The following is an 18,148-nucleotide window of genomic DNA, read 5'->3' on the forward strand; positions in this document are numbered from 1 at the left end:
TCCCACACTGGCTGTGCAGGGTGTGGCTTGGCTCCTTGGGACGCCTGCAACTCCTGCAGGCTCAGGGCCTTGTGGAGTCCAGTCCTTCTCCCTGGGCTGGCCACCTCTCTGGTTCCTGTGAGAGGGCTGCTGCCGCCTGGCCAGTCCCTCCCTAGAGGACTGACTGTCCCCAGGACTCTCAAGCCACAGGCTAGTGAAGTCTTCAGAGAAGACCCCTCATTCTCCACATTCAGAGGCCAGGCCAGGTCTTGAGGATGCTGAAGAGGGAGGGTAACCGAGGAGAGCCCAGGATGTACAAGCGCTAAGCCAGGAGTCTGATCCTGTAGAAAAGAAAAGGAAACAGCAGAGGTGTGAGAAGGCTCCTCTAAACCATGTCACCTGGTGTGGCTTCTCAGGAGCAAGAAGGAAGCACTGAATAATCTCTGGATTCTGAGTGGACTTCGGTGCTGTGCATGAGTGCCCGAACCCTCTTAGGCCCTCATTTGGATGTGAGACTCACCCAGGAGTTTCTCAGCCTTCCCACTCACCTCTCCCAGACTCTAGAAGCCAGCTGCTGCCCCCATCACACTAGCCCATTGGAGAACTTCGTGTAGCCGCCATCCGGGCTGCTGATATGGCCACTGATGGTGAAGGGTGGCCCCACTTCCAGGTCCTTCAGGGTCCTGAGAAAGGTTATCTGATTAAGCTCCTGCAGCTGAGAACCTAACCTCTCCCTGAGGCTGCGTATTCCTGGTCTAGACATAGGAAGACATTCCTGGCCATGGGGGGATCTCCAGGCAACTGACTGACTGACTTATCTTCCAGAAGAGGACTCCTCCCGTGTCTCAGGGCCAGGAGGAAGTAGATGAGGACTACAGGAAGTAGATGAGGACTACAGGAAGTAGATGAGGTGACTTAGTCCAAGAGGCCCTTCTGACTCCAACTCCCCAGGTCCCAATGCTCCTGTCTTTACACCACACTGTGCCAGAGATGACATTGCTTGTAACCACATCTGTCTCCAGCACAGACAGGGAAATGCTTGAGGTCAGAGATGACAGGTCCAACCACCTTTGTCCCCTAGAAAGAAATGCCACAATACTGGCTGCACTAGAACCTTAAAGAATAAATTATGACTGGATGGGTGGATAGATAGATGGGTGGGTAGGTGCATGGATGGGTAGCTGGGTAAGTGGCTGGCTGGCTGGCTGGATGGGAGCTCTCTGCCTGAGAGTGATCCCTGCTAAGAGGATCACTGTCATTAAGGTCTCACATGGTTCTCTCCACGCTCAAGTTATTTCATGGAACTTTTCTAAGTGGACTCTATTTGGTTTGCTTAGGGGTGTGGAAAGGAGACAGGGAGGGAAGCAATAAGTTTTAGCTCCATCTTTCTTTCTTTCTTCATTGTACTTAACCCCCAGGGCACACCCCACTCAGATCTGCCCTGTTATCTACTCACCGAATTTGGTACAAGTTGAAGACAAAATTAGGCCCTGGAAAGACAACCAAAATAGAGAGTTAGTGCCCCAAACATGAACCTTCCAGGAATATCTTGTACTCTCTCATTGCTGTCTGGAGAAGCAGATGCCTAGCCCTTGGGATGCTGTGTGAGGCAGTACTAGCCTAGAGTTCAAAAGAACCAGACCTAGGTTTCAATCCACCTCCATCCTTTTCCACCCCTGTGACTTAAGCCTCATGTCCTCATCTGCTTCAAAACCAGAAGCTATAATAACTTTGTCTTCATGTGGAATTTTTTAAAAAAGAAACCATATTGGGCAAAACATTGGTATATTGTAGGCGCTCAACAAATACTTGTAGACACCTGTTAAAGTTAACTGCAGATCTAAGAAATTCTCACTACCACTCAGCATTCCATCATGCCCTTCCAACTTTGCCAGGGTCCTATAGAAAGCACAGATATGTCCCAGAATTGAGAACCCCACAGTGAATTCCAGGAGAATCCCAGGGAAACTGGAACATCAGCAAGCTTAGAAGACCCAGGATCCACAGATGGGGTGGGGCTCCCAAGGAGCCAGACAGGACCATTTGGAGCTTGGCCTGCCAGCCCCTTGCTCTTGACCTTGGGGGACCACACAGGCCCCTGGGATAGACTCCTGTGGGCCGTGAGGAAAGAGCAAACTGGCTGCTTGCTGGGGTGGGAGGAGCTCCATTCCCGCAATAAAGGGCACACAACCCCACCCAGCCTCTGCGACTGCTCAGCTGCCCACTCGAGTCTTCAACCACCGTAACTGCCACAGGAAAGAGTTTTGCATTCTGCAGTGTTGAAGGGACCGCAGCCCCGTCTCGCCCTGCTAACTGCTGAAGGACGGGGGCTGGGCAAAGCTGGGGTGACAGGGGCCAGCGCTCACTTACCCTCCCAGCAGTACCCACGCTGGTACCACTTGGCCAGGCTGTAGCCGAGGATGGACACGAGCAGCAGCGACAGCCCCACGCTGAGGATCAGGCCCAAGGTGCTAATGGAGTCCTCACCTGCAGAGGGATACAGCGGCCTGGAGCCCTCTCACGCCGGCTGCCCTGCACCATGGTCCACCTTGCCTCCCCTCTGCCCATCGAAGAGACTGTCCCCTGGAAATCTCAGCCAGCGCTAGCTCATTCCGTCCAGCCAAACTACCACCTCAAACTCCGATACCTAAATCGTCGGAGTGAGAGCCTGCAATATTCAATCCACAGGAAGCGCCTCTGATAAAGCCTGGAGCGGCGGCCTCCCTGAAGCCACCTGCATTCTGCTTGATGCAGAGTCACGGCTGTTTGCGGGAGGCCGGGAGGTTCAGCCTTGGCATGAGTGCAGTGGTTGGGAGGGGCAGCCTGGAGATGCCCCAGAGCACAGACCCAAGGAACCTGGGTCTCCGGACCCTTGCAAAGCCGTTTCTGTGGCAGGGTGTGAACCCTGGGCTCTGCCTGCTGCCCATACTTGTCCCCTCTTCCCTTTTTGTGGCGTGGGCGCTTGGCTAAATTTACATTTTATTTGTAAAGTTAAACTGAGAGAAGGAAACAGAGACTGTGGGGCCAGAGATGAGAGGCCAGAGCAGAAGCAGAGGGGGGACCAGGCTCTGAGGCAGAGGCTGAGGGTGGGAGCAGCGTGGGGCAACCCACCCAGGCCAGGGTGTGCACAGATGGGGAGAGCAGACCCCTCCTGCCCATGAGGCACCAGGACGGTGGCAGATTCGAATGATTTGTCTCCATGGCCTGGTGGCTGGAGGCTTCAGGGCTGTTGCCAAGAGGCCAGGTGGTGCACTGGGTCAGGCACAGATCCTGGGTGCAGGCTAGTGTCTGAAGTCCAGCTCTGTCACTTGACAACTGTGGGGCCCACGTCACTTCCTTCACCTGGCTAACCATCAATTGCTCTGCGGGAAGTGAGACTAGAATAAGTACACCTGGTTATTGTGATGATTAATGGAGATGTTGAAGAAAGCACTGAAAAGAGGGCCTGGCATACACTAAGTGCTCAATAGATGCTGGTCATATCATTGCTGTCATTGTCATTATCAATAGTGCAATTTATTTATTTATTTATTTATCTATTTTGCTGGTGAGGATTGAACCCAGGGGCACTTAGCACTGAGCCACATCCCCAACCCTTTTAATTAGGGGCTCACTAAGTTGCTGAAACTGGCTTTGAACTTGCAATTCTCCTGCCTCAGCCTCCCAAGTGGCTGGGATTACAGGCGTGTGCCACAGTGCCCATCTTAAAGATATTTCACAGCTCTCTCTCAGCAAAGCAAAGAGAGAGCCTACAGAGTGGGAGAAAATCTTTGCCACTCATACTTCAGATAGAGCACTAATTTCCAGAATATATAAAGAACTCAAAAAACTCTATACCAAGAATACAAATAACCCAATCAATAAATGGGCTAAGGAAATGAACAGACACTTCACAGATCTACAAGCAATCAACAGATATATGAAAAAATGTTCACCATCTCTAGTAATAAGAGAAATGCAAATCAAAACTACCCTAAGATTCCATCTCACCCCAATTAGAATGGCGATTATCAAGAATACAAGCAACAATAGGTGTTGGCGAGGATGTGGGAGAAAAAGGTACACTCATACATTGCTGGCGGGGCTGCAAATTAGTGCAGCCACTCTGGAAAGCAGTGTGGAGATTCCTCAGAAAACCTGGAATGGACCCACCATTTGACCCAGCTATCCCACTCCTCGGCCTATACCCAAAGGACTTAAAATCAGCATACTACAGAGATACAGCCACATCAATGTTCATAGCTGCTCAATTCACAATAGCCAGATTATGGAACCAACCTAGATGTCCTTCAATTGATGAATGGATAAAGAAACTGTGGTATACATATACAATGGAATATTACTCAGCCATAAAAAATAATAAAATTATGGCGTTTGCAGGCAAATGGATGAAATTGGAGAGTATCATGCTAAGTGAGATAAGCCAATCTCAAAAAACCAAAGGACAAATGATCTCGCTGATAAGCAGATGATGACACAAAATGGGGGGTGGGAGGGGGGCAAGAATGGAGGAAGGAGGGACTGTATAGAGGGAAAAGAGGGGTGGGAGGGGTGGGGGGGAAGGAAAAAATAACAGAATGAATCAAATACTATTACCCTAGGTAAATGTATGATTACACAAATGGTATGCCTCTACTTCATATACAAACAGAAAAACAAGATGTATCCCATTTGTTTACAATAAAAATAAATTTTAAAAAAAGAAGTCAAATATTACATGATTTTCTACTTATGTGAAATACCTGGAACATGCAAATCAAGAGATAGAAAGCAGACTGGTGGTTTCTAAGGGCTGAGGGAGAGAGGAGTGGGGAGTCATTGTTAAATGGTTACAGAGTTTCTGTTTGGGGTGATGAAGAAGTTTGGAAAATAGTGTCAAGCATTGTATAACATTGTGAGTATAATTGTCATCATTAAATAGTATACTTTAAAACTTAAAAAAAAAAAAATACTTCACAGTTCTCCCCGCCCACACCGTTCCCTCTTTCATGCCTTGTCCTTCCCATTAAAGCAGTCATGGGAGGAGAACATGACCACCAAATGCAGAGAGAAGGGGGTCTCTCTCCCCAGTCTTAAGTTTCAAAAGCGCAGGCCCTTAGAGAAACAGAAAGGCTTCACAGTGTAGACAAAAAAATAAGTGCACAAAAGATTTACCCTCTTGGTTATACTGTAGCTGCAGTTTAGTCTACCAGGCCAATATAATTACTATATTATTTCCTTTCCTGGGATCTCAGCAGCTCAACAGCCAGATTAAAAAGAAGCAAGAGATGACACAGTCTAAGGAAAGAAAGGCTTAACCCATGCCAACATTGGAGTCCAGGACAGAAATCAGCCACAATGCCCCGTCCCCAGAACCCAAGAACAGCCTAGAAGTGGCTGCTATGGTCTGAGCTCATCCTCCAAAATTCACGTTTAAACCTCATTGCTAACGTGATAGTATCCGCCACACGAAGACAGAGCATCCATCCACTTGGAAGGACACAGTTACAGGATGCCTTGTTGAAACAGATAGCAGCCCTCACCAGACACCAAACCTCCTGGAACCTTGATCTTGGAATTCCCAGCCTCCAGAACCATCAGAAATAAACCTGTATTCTTTACCAATTAGCCAGTTTCAGGTGTTTTGTTATAACAGCACGAATGGACTGAGAGGCAGAGCAGTGGCCTGTTGAACCGGAAGGTGCCTCAGGGGAGGCCGCTACAGGCGGTGGGGAGGGGAGGGACTATGAGGCAGCCCCCTGAGCCCAAGCAGCGCCCGGCACTCTGCAAGTATTTGATCTCACCTTCTCTGGGCCAGGCACTATCCAAGGCACCTGCATTAGAGCAATAAACAGAGCAGACAAAAACCCTGTCCTCGTGGAGACTGCATTCCAGTGGAGGAAACAGGCCATACGCAAAATAAAGAAATGAATTACATGGCGTTTGAGAAGGCGATGCCTGCTGAGGACGGGAAGCAGAGAAAGTACTGTGGGGGTGGAGAGTACAGTTTTAAATAAAGAAGTCAGGGAAGGCCCTGTGGAGAAGGCACAGTGAAGAGCAAAGGCGCGAAGGAGGTGAGAGAGGAGGCCATGCACACACTAGAGTAGAGATGTGCTAGGCAGGGGAAGCAGGAGGGACAACTGAGGCCGGAGCAGGCCCAGCAGGTCCCAGGAGCACAGTGGGGCCCTGGGGGTGAACCAGAGAGCAGGAGAAGAGGTGGTCAAGGGAACCAGGCGTGGGGGGCCTGGCAGGCAATGAGGGGAGCTTGGTTTTTCCTCTGAGCATGATGGGGAGTCATAGAGGACTTTAAGCAGAGAAGGGACATGACCTGAGGAGAGGTCACCAGCTGGCTACTGTGTTAAGAATAGACAGGGTGGAGACTGTGAAGAAGTGCTACTGAGGAAAACCTAAATAAACCTCGCAGCTTCACTTGCTCTTAATTAACTTAAAAATCACTAATTCGGGAGGTCACACAGCTGGGCAGTACATTATTAGTCTCCCACTGGCTTTTCTGTAGGCAGCACTTCTGATGTGGATTTTGATGGGAATGGTTGCCTAGTTACTCTCTGGCGACCTGAAGGTCACGTTTGCTGAAAACACTGGCTCTTCACCTGAGCCTGCAGACGGCCCATGGGTGCCTGGGGTAGGATAAAAAGCTTAGCATCTCTGCCTTCATATTGTGTCTGTTGTCTTTCTGCCTTAACCTTTGGGGCAGATTCTATGCATCTCTGCATGCAGATGGGGACATTGCTTCAAATGTTGATCAGCTGAGAAATGTTTTATCCAGAACCATAATATAGGGTTAAGTTGACCTAGACTTGCCAAGTTTCTCTTTCTTCCCTCTTTAAGGCAAAAACCGCCTATCAGCTGCCGTGACCAAAAACACCAGGCCAAGAAAGAAGCAAAAAGAGGTAGAACCTTGTAATGAGACAAGGAATAGGAATTGCTGTAGTTGTGTGTTATGATAAGTTGTGTGTTATGTAGTTGTGTGGTAATGATAAGCTGTATTTGGTATTTGCCTGGACTTGTAAAACTAAAATCATAAAAGGTGCCTGGTGACAAACTTGCTGTGTGGCAGGATGACACTCCTGAACAATGCCGATATGAATCTTTGTCTATGATTTGAGTGGTGGCCCCTAGTCTAGTCGTGTTCTGGTCTTTTCAATGAAGACCAGAGCATGACTGGACCGAAAATCACTACTTAAACCCCTGGACTGTTGGAGCAAACTGTCAGCAGCACCGTGACCAGAGGACTCCACGTCGCTCTGTCTCTTGATGCCCCGGCTGCTGTCCACTCCATCACTGATTCCTGATCGACTGTTGTCACTGAGGCCAGACAACTAACCACCCGATCCAGCCTCCAGCTTTTCAGACACCCGAGGACATCTGAAGACATCCAAGGAGCTGAGAGAGGCTGAGAAGAATCCCCTCGGTCTTGCTGACTGACTTCTTGCCTAAGAGACGTTGCATTGAGTAAGTCCGTGGGGATTGGACTCTAGGTGAGCAAGGGAGTGAATCTTCAATGTATTTGTGACTTGCTATTATTAGGAATGTTAAGTCGAGTGTGCATTGCATGAATAAAATCCACTTGTTGGAACCAAACTTGATTCCTCTCTTACTCACTGCTCACGACAAACCCCAGTTCCTGGAAGATCTCAGCCTATTTCCAGAAAAGACATGACTACCCCTCCCCTTCATTAGCCTCTCTCCCTCCTCATTTCTGTTCCATGTCTGTAATTGGAGTTCCTGCTTCTCTATTCTTTGGACACTAGTTGAATAAAGCTCCTTCCTCTTCCATCACCTCTTGAATCTTTGACTTTATCAAGGGGCAACAGAATCAGATTTTTTCTGTTATAGAAGAACCTGTTGGGGGGACTACTGTAAACATCCAAGCAAGTGATGATCATTGCAGGAAAGTAGGGAAAGGAACTAAGCCAAGGTCAAAGAAAGATCATCTATGTGGATGATCAAGAAAGGGAGAGTGACCTAAGAGTTCAGGTCTTCAAGAACTAGGGATTGGTGACCCAGCATGGAGGGACCGTGACTCAGCACAATGTGATGGTAGTACTGGTAGTGTTTGTGGAAGTTGGGCTTTTGAAGGGTTTCATCAGAGGAAAGTCAACCAGGGGTTGGAAGTACCAGAGGAAAGCACCAGGAGGGGAGTCCCAGGCCTTCCCAAGATCCAGAGGAGAGGCAAGGGAGTGGCCATCTCTGTTTGCCGCTCTTTGACACTATACCACTCCCAGCATTTCCTGTTGCCCTAAAGGAGCTTGCTGTGACTAGCATACCCAAACTCTTGGGTTCGGCGAGGGGCGAAAGGGGTTTGGAAAATAAAGATTCACAAACACAGATTTTGAAGATTAAGCTGGGATCAGGTGAAGCTCTGCCCTCTGTGAAGATGCAGATCTAAAGAGTCATGCCAGCAATCTTTATTTATATATGTGTCACTATCAGGTTAAAGACTATGCAACCATTGTTCTTTTTATTCTGGAAAGTTACAGAAACTAGGACATCCTATGTAGTTTTTGCACAGTTGCAAAGTGTGATGTTAGGAGCTTTGTACAGCTCTCAAGAAAGTCCATTGTTTAAAGTTTCTGTAAAGCAGGCAGGAACAGAAGGGGAGCCGGTGAAACATTGTGGTTGTCTAGCATAAGAATTCCTCTATTCCCAGGAGCTGTGTGCCTGAGATCAAGGCCAGAACTGACAGGACCCTTGCACAGAGCCTCCTCATGCAGGGCATTGCCACAGCAGCTAAGCATCCTGAGCCCTTGCACAGAAACATTCCCAGGCACCAGGCATGCCACAGCCATGAGGTCATCAGAGACCCCCAACCTCAGCCGCTGCTCTCCCATCCTCTGTCGCTGCTCTCCACAGGAGCTGACAGACACAATAGCTCTATATTTTTTTAATTTATTTCTTTATGTGGTGCTGAGAATCAAACTCAGTGCCTCACACATGCTAGGTGAGTATTCTACCACTGAGCCACATCCTCAGCCCCCAAGAGCTCTATTTTTAATTTCTGTCTTCCCAGGATGTTCCTTTAAGTAATATTCTTAGTCTCCCTTTATCTACCCTTTTATTATAAAATATTTAATGCATATGTCGAACACCTTAGTTAATATCCATGTACTTACTACCCATTTTCAAAGGATTCTAAAATTTGCCATTCTTTCTTACAAAGCATCTCAATTTCAGAGTAGTCCTTTCTTCTCACTCCCTCTACGTAACTGGTCTCCCACATTTGTTTATCTTCCCTATGCATGTTTTTAATTCTTTTACTTCATAGTTTTTCCATAAATCATATAAAATGGTATTAGAACTACTTCTGCTTCTAGCCATCATGGAATAACAGGGACCAGATTTACTCTCCCATCTTCAGTAACTAGAAAACCAAGCAAAATATGTAAAACAATGAGCAAGGTCATATAGGACAGTGGTCCTGAAGGAAGAAGATGAAGTCAGTAATCCTCTGAGATTGTCCAGTTTACTGGCCAAGTGAATCTCCAAAACCCAGCCCAGGGAGGAGGAACCTAGAGAAAACCCAGCTTAGTCTGAAGTTGAGGAAACAAAATTTGGAATTCAAGGAAGTCAGGGCAGCTAGCCAAAATGCCATAGAGGAGGGAACTAGACAGAGAGACTCATTTCCAGAGATCCATCAGCAGAGGGGGGCCCAAAGTCTTTGGTTGTGCCTTGTCTTTTAATTTTGCTTATATTGTCTTTTTTGAGCAGATTTTTTATTTTATTTGGGTCAAATTTGTACATATTTTTGGTTTTGATAAATCTTGAGAAACCCATCACTACTTGGAAGTATACTTGGAAGTATTAGTATACGCTAATACTTCTCTAAAAGTTTTAAAGTTTGTTTTCAATAGTCATACTTTACCCATAATTCATTTTTATATATCCATCCATAATTTTTATATGGAAAATTAGTTTTCCTTCTTTTCCCAATAGTCCATTGCTGTTGCATTCATCAAGTTTAACACACACATATGCTTCCTTTTGTAGACTTTCTACTATCTTCTGCTGTCATAAATGTCAATCACTTTACCATTCCTACATCATCTTACTTACCTATGGGCTCATAATGTATCTTGATAGTTGGTAAAATGAAACACTCCATCTTATCCTCCCTCAAAAGCATATTAGTTATTCTGGTACTTCACTCTTCCTTGTGAATTTTGGCATTCGTTTTTCAAGGTCAGTGAAATTATGTTTAGAATTTGGGTTATGATTATAATGGACTTGTAGGTTCATCTGCATAAAACTGGTGCATGTGTTATACTTAATCTTCACATCTATGAATATAACATTTTTCATTTATTTTGGGCCATTTTTAATAAGCTATAATATGAAATTTTTCCTTTAAATGTTTTGTTCCTCCTTTTTTAAAAATTTACTCCTATATATTTATAGTGTTGTTGCAACTATAAATGGGAGCTTGCCTTGTATAGATTGGTCTTCCATGTAGCAATGTTATGAACTCTCTCATTCTGATACTCTTGGACGTATACACTATACTGTCCACAAATAAAAGGTAATTTGGTCTGTTAGCTTATATACTTATATGTCTCAATATATTTTTTGTTTTACTGTATTGATTAGAATTTTCAGTAGAATGCATTTTAATGTATGTATTTAATGCTCCAAATTTTCCCTGAAGTATCACTTTGGTTTCATTCCAAAAGGAATGAAGACATGTAGTATTTTTACCTTTGTCTGATCTAAATGTTTTGTAATATCCTCAGATTTCCTCTGTAACCCGTGAGTTCTCTGGTGGTAGCTTTTCAGTTTCCAAATAAACATAGTAAGGTGTTTATCTTTATGTTGTTTATTAAAATAGATTTTGATTATACTACTCTTCCTAAGAAAAGAGACTAACAATCTAATCTCAATAATGGCTCAATGCTTTCATCTAATTTGTGAAGTCAAAGTAAAGTTTTTGAAAACTCATTCTATAGAAGGTAAAACATCTGAAATTATTACAAATGTTATTGAAAATTCATATTAAAGGTTTAACATTAACAACTAAAGTGCTTTGTGGTTTTCATACATGCCTCTAACCTATCTCCTAGTTGACTAGTTCTCTCTTCAGTCATGTCCAATCTGTTATTAAACCATTCTTTATGTTCTTAATTTCTGTTATTGTATTTTTCATTTCCAGAATTTCAGTTTAGTTCTTTTCAATAATTTTCAATTATTTCTCACAATTTCCTGTCATATCTCTTAATTTCATAGTATTTGATATGCCTCTTTCCTGTATTTTATTGGTAGTTCTAAGGTTGATAACATGTATCTTTAACTTATCATAGCCAGGTATAAGTTATAAGTAAAAGAATAAATAAAGATATACCATGTAAAATACTAATCAAAAGGAACCTGAAGTGGCATTTTATATCCAACAAAGTAGAATTTAAAGCAAGAAATATTACCAAGAATAAATATTACCAAAAACAAAGAAGGATGTCTTTTGAGAAAAGGACCAATTCCTCAAAAGGACATAGCAATTCTAAAAGTGCAGTTATCTTCATTATATGAATTTAAAATTCAAGAAGAAAAATGGGTAGAATTGAAATAAATACTAGAAAAGTCCATTATCATAAGAAAATTCAACTCTTCTCTCAGTAATTGGTAGAAAAGAAAATCAGTAAGGTTACAGAGGATACAAAGAATACTACAACCCAACTCAATCTAGTAGACATTTACAGACCACTACATCAAATACCTGCTGAATACACACTGTTTTCAAGTACCCATGAAACATTCGCCAAAATAGATCATATGTTAAAACATAAAATTTAATACATTTTAAAATAATTTTAATACATTTTAAAAGACTGAAACCATATAGAGCACATTCCCTGACCACTGAATTATATTGAAAATGAACACCAAAAAGATATCAGGAAAATTTCCCAACATTTGGAAATTATACAACACATTTCTCAATATCTCAGAGGTAAAAGCAATGTATCATAAGGGAAATTAGAAATACTTAGAACTGAATGATACTGAAAACACAACAGTCTTAAAAATGTGAACAGAAAGCCCAAGGCAGCTGAAATTCATAGGAAGAGGTGAGAGCCATGCAGATAAGAAACTCAGGAATGTACAGAAAGGCTCCTGGAGGAGTAGATCAGAGCACTCAAACTACCAGAGGCCAGAGAGGAAATCATGTGAAAGGTTTAGTTAGGAATGGTATTTAGCATTCAAATAGGGTTAGGAACAAGGCCTGTTCCCACAAGCCAAACTGGAAAAACTTATAATCCACAGGTTATTTGATAGAAAACTGAATAAGATCTTGCCACAGTCTAGGAGAATAACTAGTCCTTGGCCAAATATTGCTCTGGACCCACCTAACAGATCACAAAAGCAAGACCAGAAGGGATCAAACTGTTTCCAAATAACTGTTTCCCTGAATATTTATAGGCAAACCAAAATACTCAGTACTCAGCAAGGTAAAATGCAGAAGGTCTACATCCAATCGAATCAGTATGTCAGACAAATTAAATGTCTGGATTTAGCCACCCCAACAAATGGCATAGCAACCACATAAGCAAAGCACAGCACAAGTAAGTAAATAAACCCAGAGGAACAAAGACACTGACATAGAACAAACACCACTCCAGTAACAGAGGAATTTTCTAAAAATTGTTTCCTTCTCTAGAAGCCACTTAAAAAACCATCATAATGAAAACAAAGGAAAAGAAATGTTATGGAAACAAATTGAGAACAAAACAATGTCAGTATAGAGATCATACATTCAATATAAATAGCAAGGAATAAAATAGAGTAGAATAGGGCAAAGTAGAATAGACATCATTAAAAACTAAATAACTAACAAAAGGGGCATGAGATAAGCACCAAGGAGGGGGAAGAAAAACACAAAGAAAATAAAGCAATTAGAGAAAAGGGTAGCAGTTATGGAAAACAAAAATAATCCAGGCTAAGGAAGATGGGCAACCCTGAGATAGAGAACACAAAAAATTAAACAGAAAATGTTTTCCAAGTTATCAAAGAATTTCTCTGAAATGAGAGGAGAAACAGAATCTGTAGACAAGATTGTAAAAAAGTTCTACGAAAATCTGATTCAGAACACTCAAGACTAAGATAAAGCCTAATTAAAGTGCTATTGCAGTTGTTCAGCTGGTTTTCTCAACATCACACCCAGTGTCTGTCTGTATTCAGCTCTGTGATGCTGCTGCTGCTCGGACCCTGCGAACATTCCTCCTGGCAGCTGGGGGGAGCCCTGCCCACAGCGAGTCACAGAGATTGAAGAAGGGATGACTTCTTCCTGTTTGCTTCCTGTTGTCTTCCTGTGGATTTCATGCTACCATCAGCATTCCCTAATACTGACATCCCAGCATTTCTTCTAGAATCAGTCAGGTCTATTTTGCAGTTTTTCCGAATTCATCGAACCAGTTTCATGACTCCCTACCTCTGCCCCAGAAACAGTAGCACCAGACTGCCAAAGCTTCCTCCTCTCAGAGCTCTGAAGCTCTCCTCCAAGCTCTGTGTTTTAATACTTGCAAGTTCTTCCCTTTGTTCCCAGTCCTAAAGCTGGTAGCTCCTGCCTGATATTGCTACTCCCATGATACCTCGTGTTCTCTGCTACCTTTTCAGTTACCTAGTTAATAATTCTCCATAACAAATTATCTCTGTTCAAATAACTAATATGGTTTCTGTTTTCAAACTAGATCCTGACAGTCTGGAAGGAATATAAAAATATCTTGGGAAATGGGCAAGGGGATACAACATAACTTAGGTTGGTCTCAGACTTCTTCACAGAAGCAATGTCAGGAGATAATAGAGCAGTGTCTACAAGGTTTTAAGGGAGAACAAAGGTGAAACCCCAAAATACTTTACCAAGGCAAGAGGTTTTTAAAATATAAAAACAGCAGACAAATATTCCCAAATATGAAGGATCTTCATAGAATATCCACATGCTTTCCTTGAACCCAGCTTCCACTGGTTGGGAAGCAGCACCGTGTCACTTCTTAACAGAGAAAGAAGGATGACCATGGAGAAGCGCTGCTCTGTGCAAGGTGTCTGATTCCAAGTTGGGAGGACAGTGGCCATGAAGAGGAACAGACCAGTGGGAGAGTCAAGGCTGAGCCAGAAGAGGGCATCCAGGTAGAGAGCGAGGGAAGCCTAACGTAGGCACCAGAGCCCCAGCAGGGGGAGGAGGGTATCCCGGGAAGAGCAGTCTGGCCTGTGAAGTCTGAACCTGAATGAGGTGAAGAGGACAGCCATGGCAAGGCTGGGGAAGATGGCCCAGAAAGCAGAGTCAGAGACCACACAGGGTGAGGCCGTGACAGGGCTGCCCAGGAGGAGGCGTCAGAGCCCGAGCAGAGTGAGACGGGCATCAGTGCTGGAGGGGAGATGGCAGCAAAACAGGGCCTGATTACATACAGGGGATTAATCAAATAAATAAATATATTAACAATAATGGAAACCAGATTTCATACTCTGGGGAAAAAAAGAATTACATATACAAAAAGAGAGAAACCTAGAATAAACTCTGTAGTGTTAGAATTTGAGTCACTGGTATGAACAAAAGCTTTCTGCCTATAAAAACAGAAATAAATGTAGATGTGTATGTGTGTATGTGTGTGTAGATGTTCGGAGATGGGGGTCCGCTGAGGGTGAGGACATACGATGCCTACCCAGTGCACTCAGACATCGGAGATCAGGCTCTGAAGGCACGGATCTCATTTTACTTAGGATTGTACAGGACATATATAGGCACATTATCCAATCAGGTTAACACGCTTGTAAAAGCATAACAGAATCGGCCTATAGGTGAACTATACATCGAGGTAATGTAAACAAACCAAGTGTGCCTAAGTAATTCTGCCCAGCAACAGGTTTGAGACAAAGGACTGAGGGGATGGTAAGCTCCTGCACACAGCATGAGGCAAGGCAGCGCGGGTGAGCTCACATCACAGCTTGCTGGGATGCCTGATAAGCGAGGCCTTCCTTCAGCTTCTAACTCAGCCTCAACAGCTGCAAAGACCTACATTCCATAGCGAATCTTTACCATTACCTCAGTTTCTCTGTCCAGACTGTTTGGCTTACTTAGACCATGGTGTCAGCGACTGCAGGCAGATGAGCGTGAGGAATGTTCCCTACATGTGTGTACCTCTGTTCATCAAGAGGCTTGGGAGCAGCAATGTCCCAAAATCACTGAGCACATCTACTGCCAGGATCTTGGCTTCTAAAAACCATTTTACACTCCTTGGAGAAATAGCTGATTTCAGGGCAGGCAGGGAAAGCACAAGACAAACTTGACTCCTCTTCCTGTGCCAAAATAAAAAGAAGAAAGGGCCCAGACAATAACAAAACATGTCCAAAAGGTATATGAGCCAGCTTCTGTTGGGCAAATCATTCATCATTTGGGCATCAAAATAAATAATGGCAGTAAAAACCCACTGAATAAAATAGAAGCTTTAAGTCCATGCAGACATTGATCACTCAGTTAATTAAAAGCATAATGCATATTGTGAAGTTTACATAGTTTTTGATTATTCCACAAAGCATATTTATTAATTATAAAGAGGTCCAAAAGGAGTAACTTTACAGAGGGACAAAAGCCACTCTCATCATCAGTAATGACACATAGTAACGTCCCCAGTAGGATACAAGAAGAACCCAGCATCCCTTCTGGGACATTTCTGTCAAAGATGTGGGCCTGAACATAATCATGGAGAATCATCATACAAACTCAAATTGAGGGGCATTTTACAAAACAGAGTGTAATCTAGAATAAATTTAGGTCACAAAAGCCAAGCGAGGAGGTAGAAATGTTCCAGACTGAAGCCTACCAAAAAGATATGAAAACCAAATCAACTTATGCTCTGAACTGGATCCTTTTGCTATGAAACCTTTATTGGGGCAATTGAAAAACTTGGGTAACTGAGGATTAGATGAAAGTAATGAATTGATATTCATTTTCTGACTTTGATCATTGCATCATGGTTATGTGGGGAACAAGTCTTTATGGGAAATGTGTTCTGGAGTATCCGGGAGTGGTGGGATGTCGGGTAAGTAACTTACTCTCAGATCACTCAGGAAAAAACCTGGAGGTGGTTTTCCGATGCTCTTATATATTCCAACTTTAATGTATGTTTATTATTATTTCAAAATGAAAAATAATGATTTTTAAATTCCTTTTGCTATGGTTTGGATTTTAAGAGTGCCCCAAAGGCCCTTTTGATAAAGACTTGGTCCCCATTGTGGTGCTATTGGGAGGCCATGGAAACTTTAAGAGGTGGGAGATTTTCAGATCATCAGTGGTGTGTCCTTGAAGGGGCTAGCGAGATCCCAGTCCTCTTCATTTCCTGGCCATGAGACAAGTGGCTTTGCTTTACCTCATGCTGCCACCATGTTGTGCCACCACACACCCAAAGCAATAGTACAAACCAATCAGTCAGTACCAAAACCTCTAACACTATGAGCAAAATAAAACTTTTCTCTTTCTAAGTTGATTATCTCAGGTATTTGCTATAGTAACAGGAAGAGGACTAACACACAGTTGGTCTCTATTTACTGGTAAGTCTCTAAGATAATATATTTTTAAAAAGTGAATATAGAAAAATCATTTTAGGGTTATATATCTTTTTATAGTTTCTGGACAGATGTAGAAGAAAAATAATGTGATGACCTAGGAAAGGAACCAGACAGTGGTGGGGAAAAGATTTTATTTTTCATTTTACATCTTCCTGCAAGGTTTAAAATTGTATTACCAAGCATGCATATTACTCTAACAAAAGCAAAAAAAAAAGCACACAAAAAATTCAAGAGTTTTCAACTCAAAATGGATCAAGGACCTAGGAATTAGACCAGAGACCCTGCACCAAAGAGAAGAAAATGTAGGCCTGAATCTTCATCATGTCAACTTAGGACCAGACTTCCTTAACTTGACTCCCAAAGCACAAGAAATAAAATCAAGAATCAATAAATGGGATGGATTCAAACTAGAAAGCTTTTTCTCAGCAAAGTATACAATCAATAATGTGAAGAGAGAGCCTACAGAGAAAATCTTTACCACACGCACTTCAGCTAGAGCAGTAATCTCAAGAATTTATGAAGAACTCAAAAAACTTAACACCAAAAATACAAATAACCCAACCAATAAATGGGCTAAAGAACTAAGCAGACACTTCACAGAAGATATAAAATCAATCAACAAATATATGAAAAAATGTTCCAACATCTCTAGTAATTAGAGAAATGCCAATCAAAACTATCCTAAGATTTCATCTCACTCCAATTAGAATGGTGATTATCAAGAATACAAACAACAATAGGTGTTGGTCAGGATGTGGGGGAAAAGGTACCCTCATACATTGCTGGTTGGATTGCAAATTGGTGCAGCCACTCTGGAAAGCAGTATGGAGATTCCTCAGAAAACTTGGAATGGACCCACCATTTGACCCAGCTATCCCACTCCTTGGCCTATACCCAAAGGACTTAAAATCAGCATACTATAGTGATGCAGCTACATCAATGTTCATAACAACTCAGTTCACAATAGCTAGATTGTGTAACCAACTGAGATGCCCTTCAATTGATGAATGGATAAAGAAACTGTGGTATACATACACATTGGAATATTACTCAACCATAAAGAATAAAATTATGGCATTTGCAGGTAGATGAATAAAACTGGAGAATATAAGTGAAATAAGTCAGTTCCAAAAAACCAGAGGTTGAATGTTTTCTCTCATAAGTGGATGGTGATACATAATGTGGGGAAGGGGGTAAGGAAAGAATGGAGGAACGCTGGATGGTATAGAGGGAAATGAGGGGAGATGGCAGGGGGAAGGAAAGATGGTGAAATGAGACAAACATCATTGCCCTATGTACACATATGACTACATGAATGGTGTGACTCTACATCATGTACAACCAGAGTAATGAAAAGTTACTCCATTTGTGTACAATGAAGCAAAATGTATTCTGCTGTCAAGTATAACTAAATAGAACAAACAATAAAAGAAATCGAGTTTTCTGGAAAGTGAGATTAGTGCCATTTTTATTTTTATTAATTTTTTGCCTTCAAAAAATAATAAATAATAAAACTATTCAAAGTTTGAATGTGTAGACATGAATTTTTTAAATTTTCTTTCTATACTGTGGTAAAAAGTTAACAAGGATCGGTTCTCATTGGTTAAGTCAAATTTTGAAC

At 42.7% G+C, this 18,148-nt stretch overlaps 1 protein-coding gene across 1 annotated transcript; it reads right to left on the minus strand.

Moving 5' to 3' along the window:
• Positions 1-100: 100 nt before the first annotated feature.
• Positions 101-16,333, minus strand: Smim35 (small integral membrane protein 35). The gene is made up of 5 exons (XM_047518018.1): positions 16,329-16,333; positions 2,350-2,486; positions 1,436-1,469; positions 528-662; positions 101-320 (listed from the first exon to the last, which is right to left on the minus strand). The coding sequence occupies exons 1-4, from the start codon at positions 16,331-16,333 to the stop codon at positions 563-565; spliced, it is 276 nt and encodes a 91-aa protein (XP_047373974.1). The 3' UTR covers positions 101-320; positions 528-562.
• Between the last annotated feature and the right edge of the window lie 1,815 nt (positions 16,334-18,148).

The sequence above is a fragment of the Sciurus carolinensis genome, chromosome 11 (genome assembly GCF_902686445.1).
Source record: "Sciurus carolinensis chromosome 11, mSciCar1.2, whole genome shotgun sequence".
Taxonomy (NCBI): domain Eukaryota; kingdom Metazoa; phylum Chordata; class Mammalia; order Rodentia; family Sciuridae; genus Sciurus; species Sciurus carolinensis.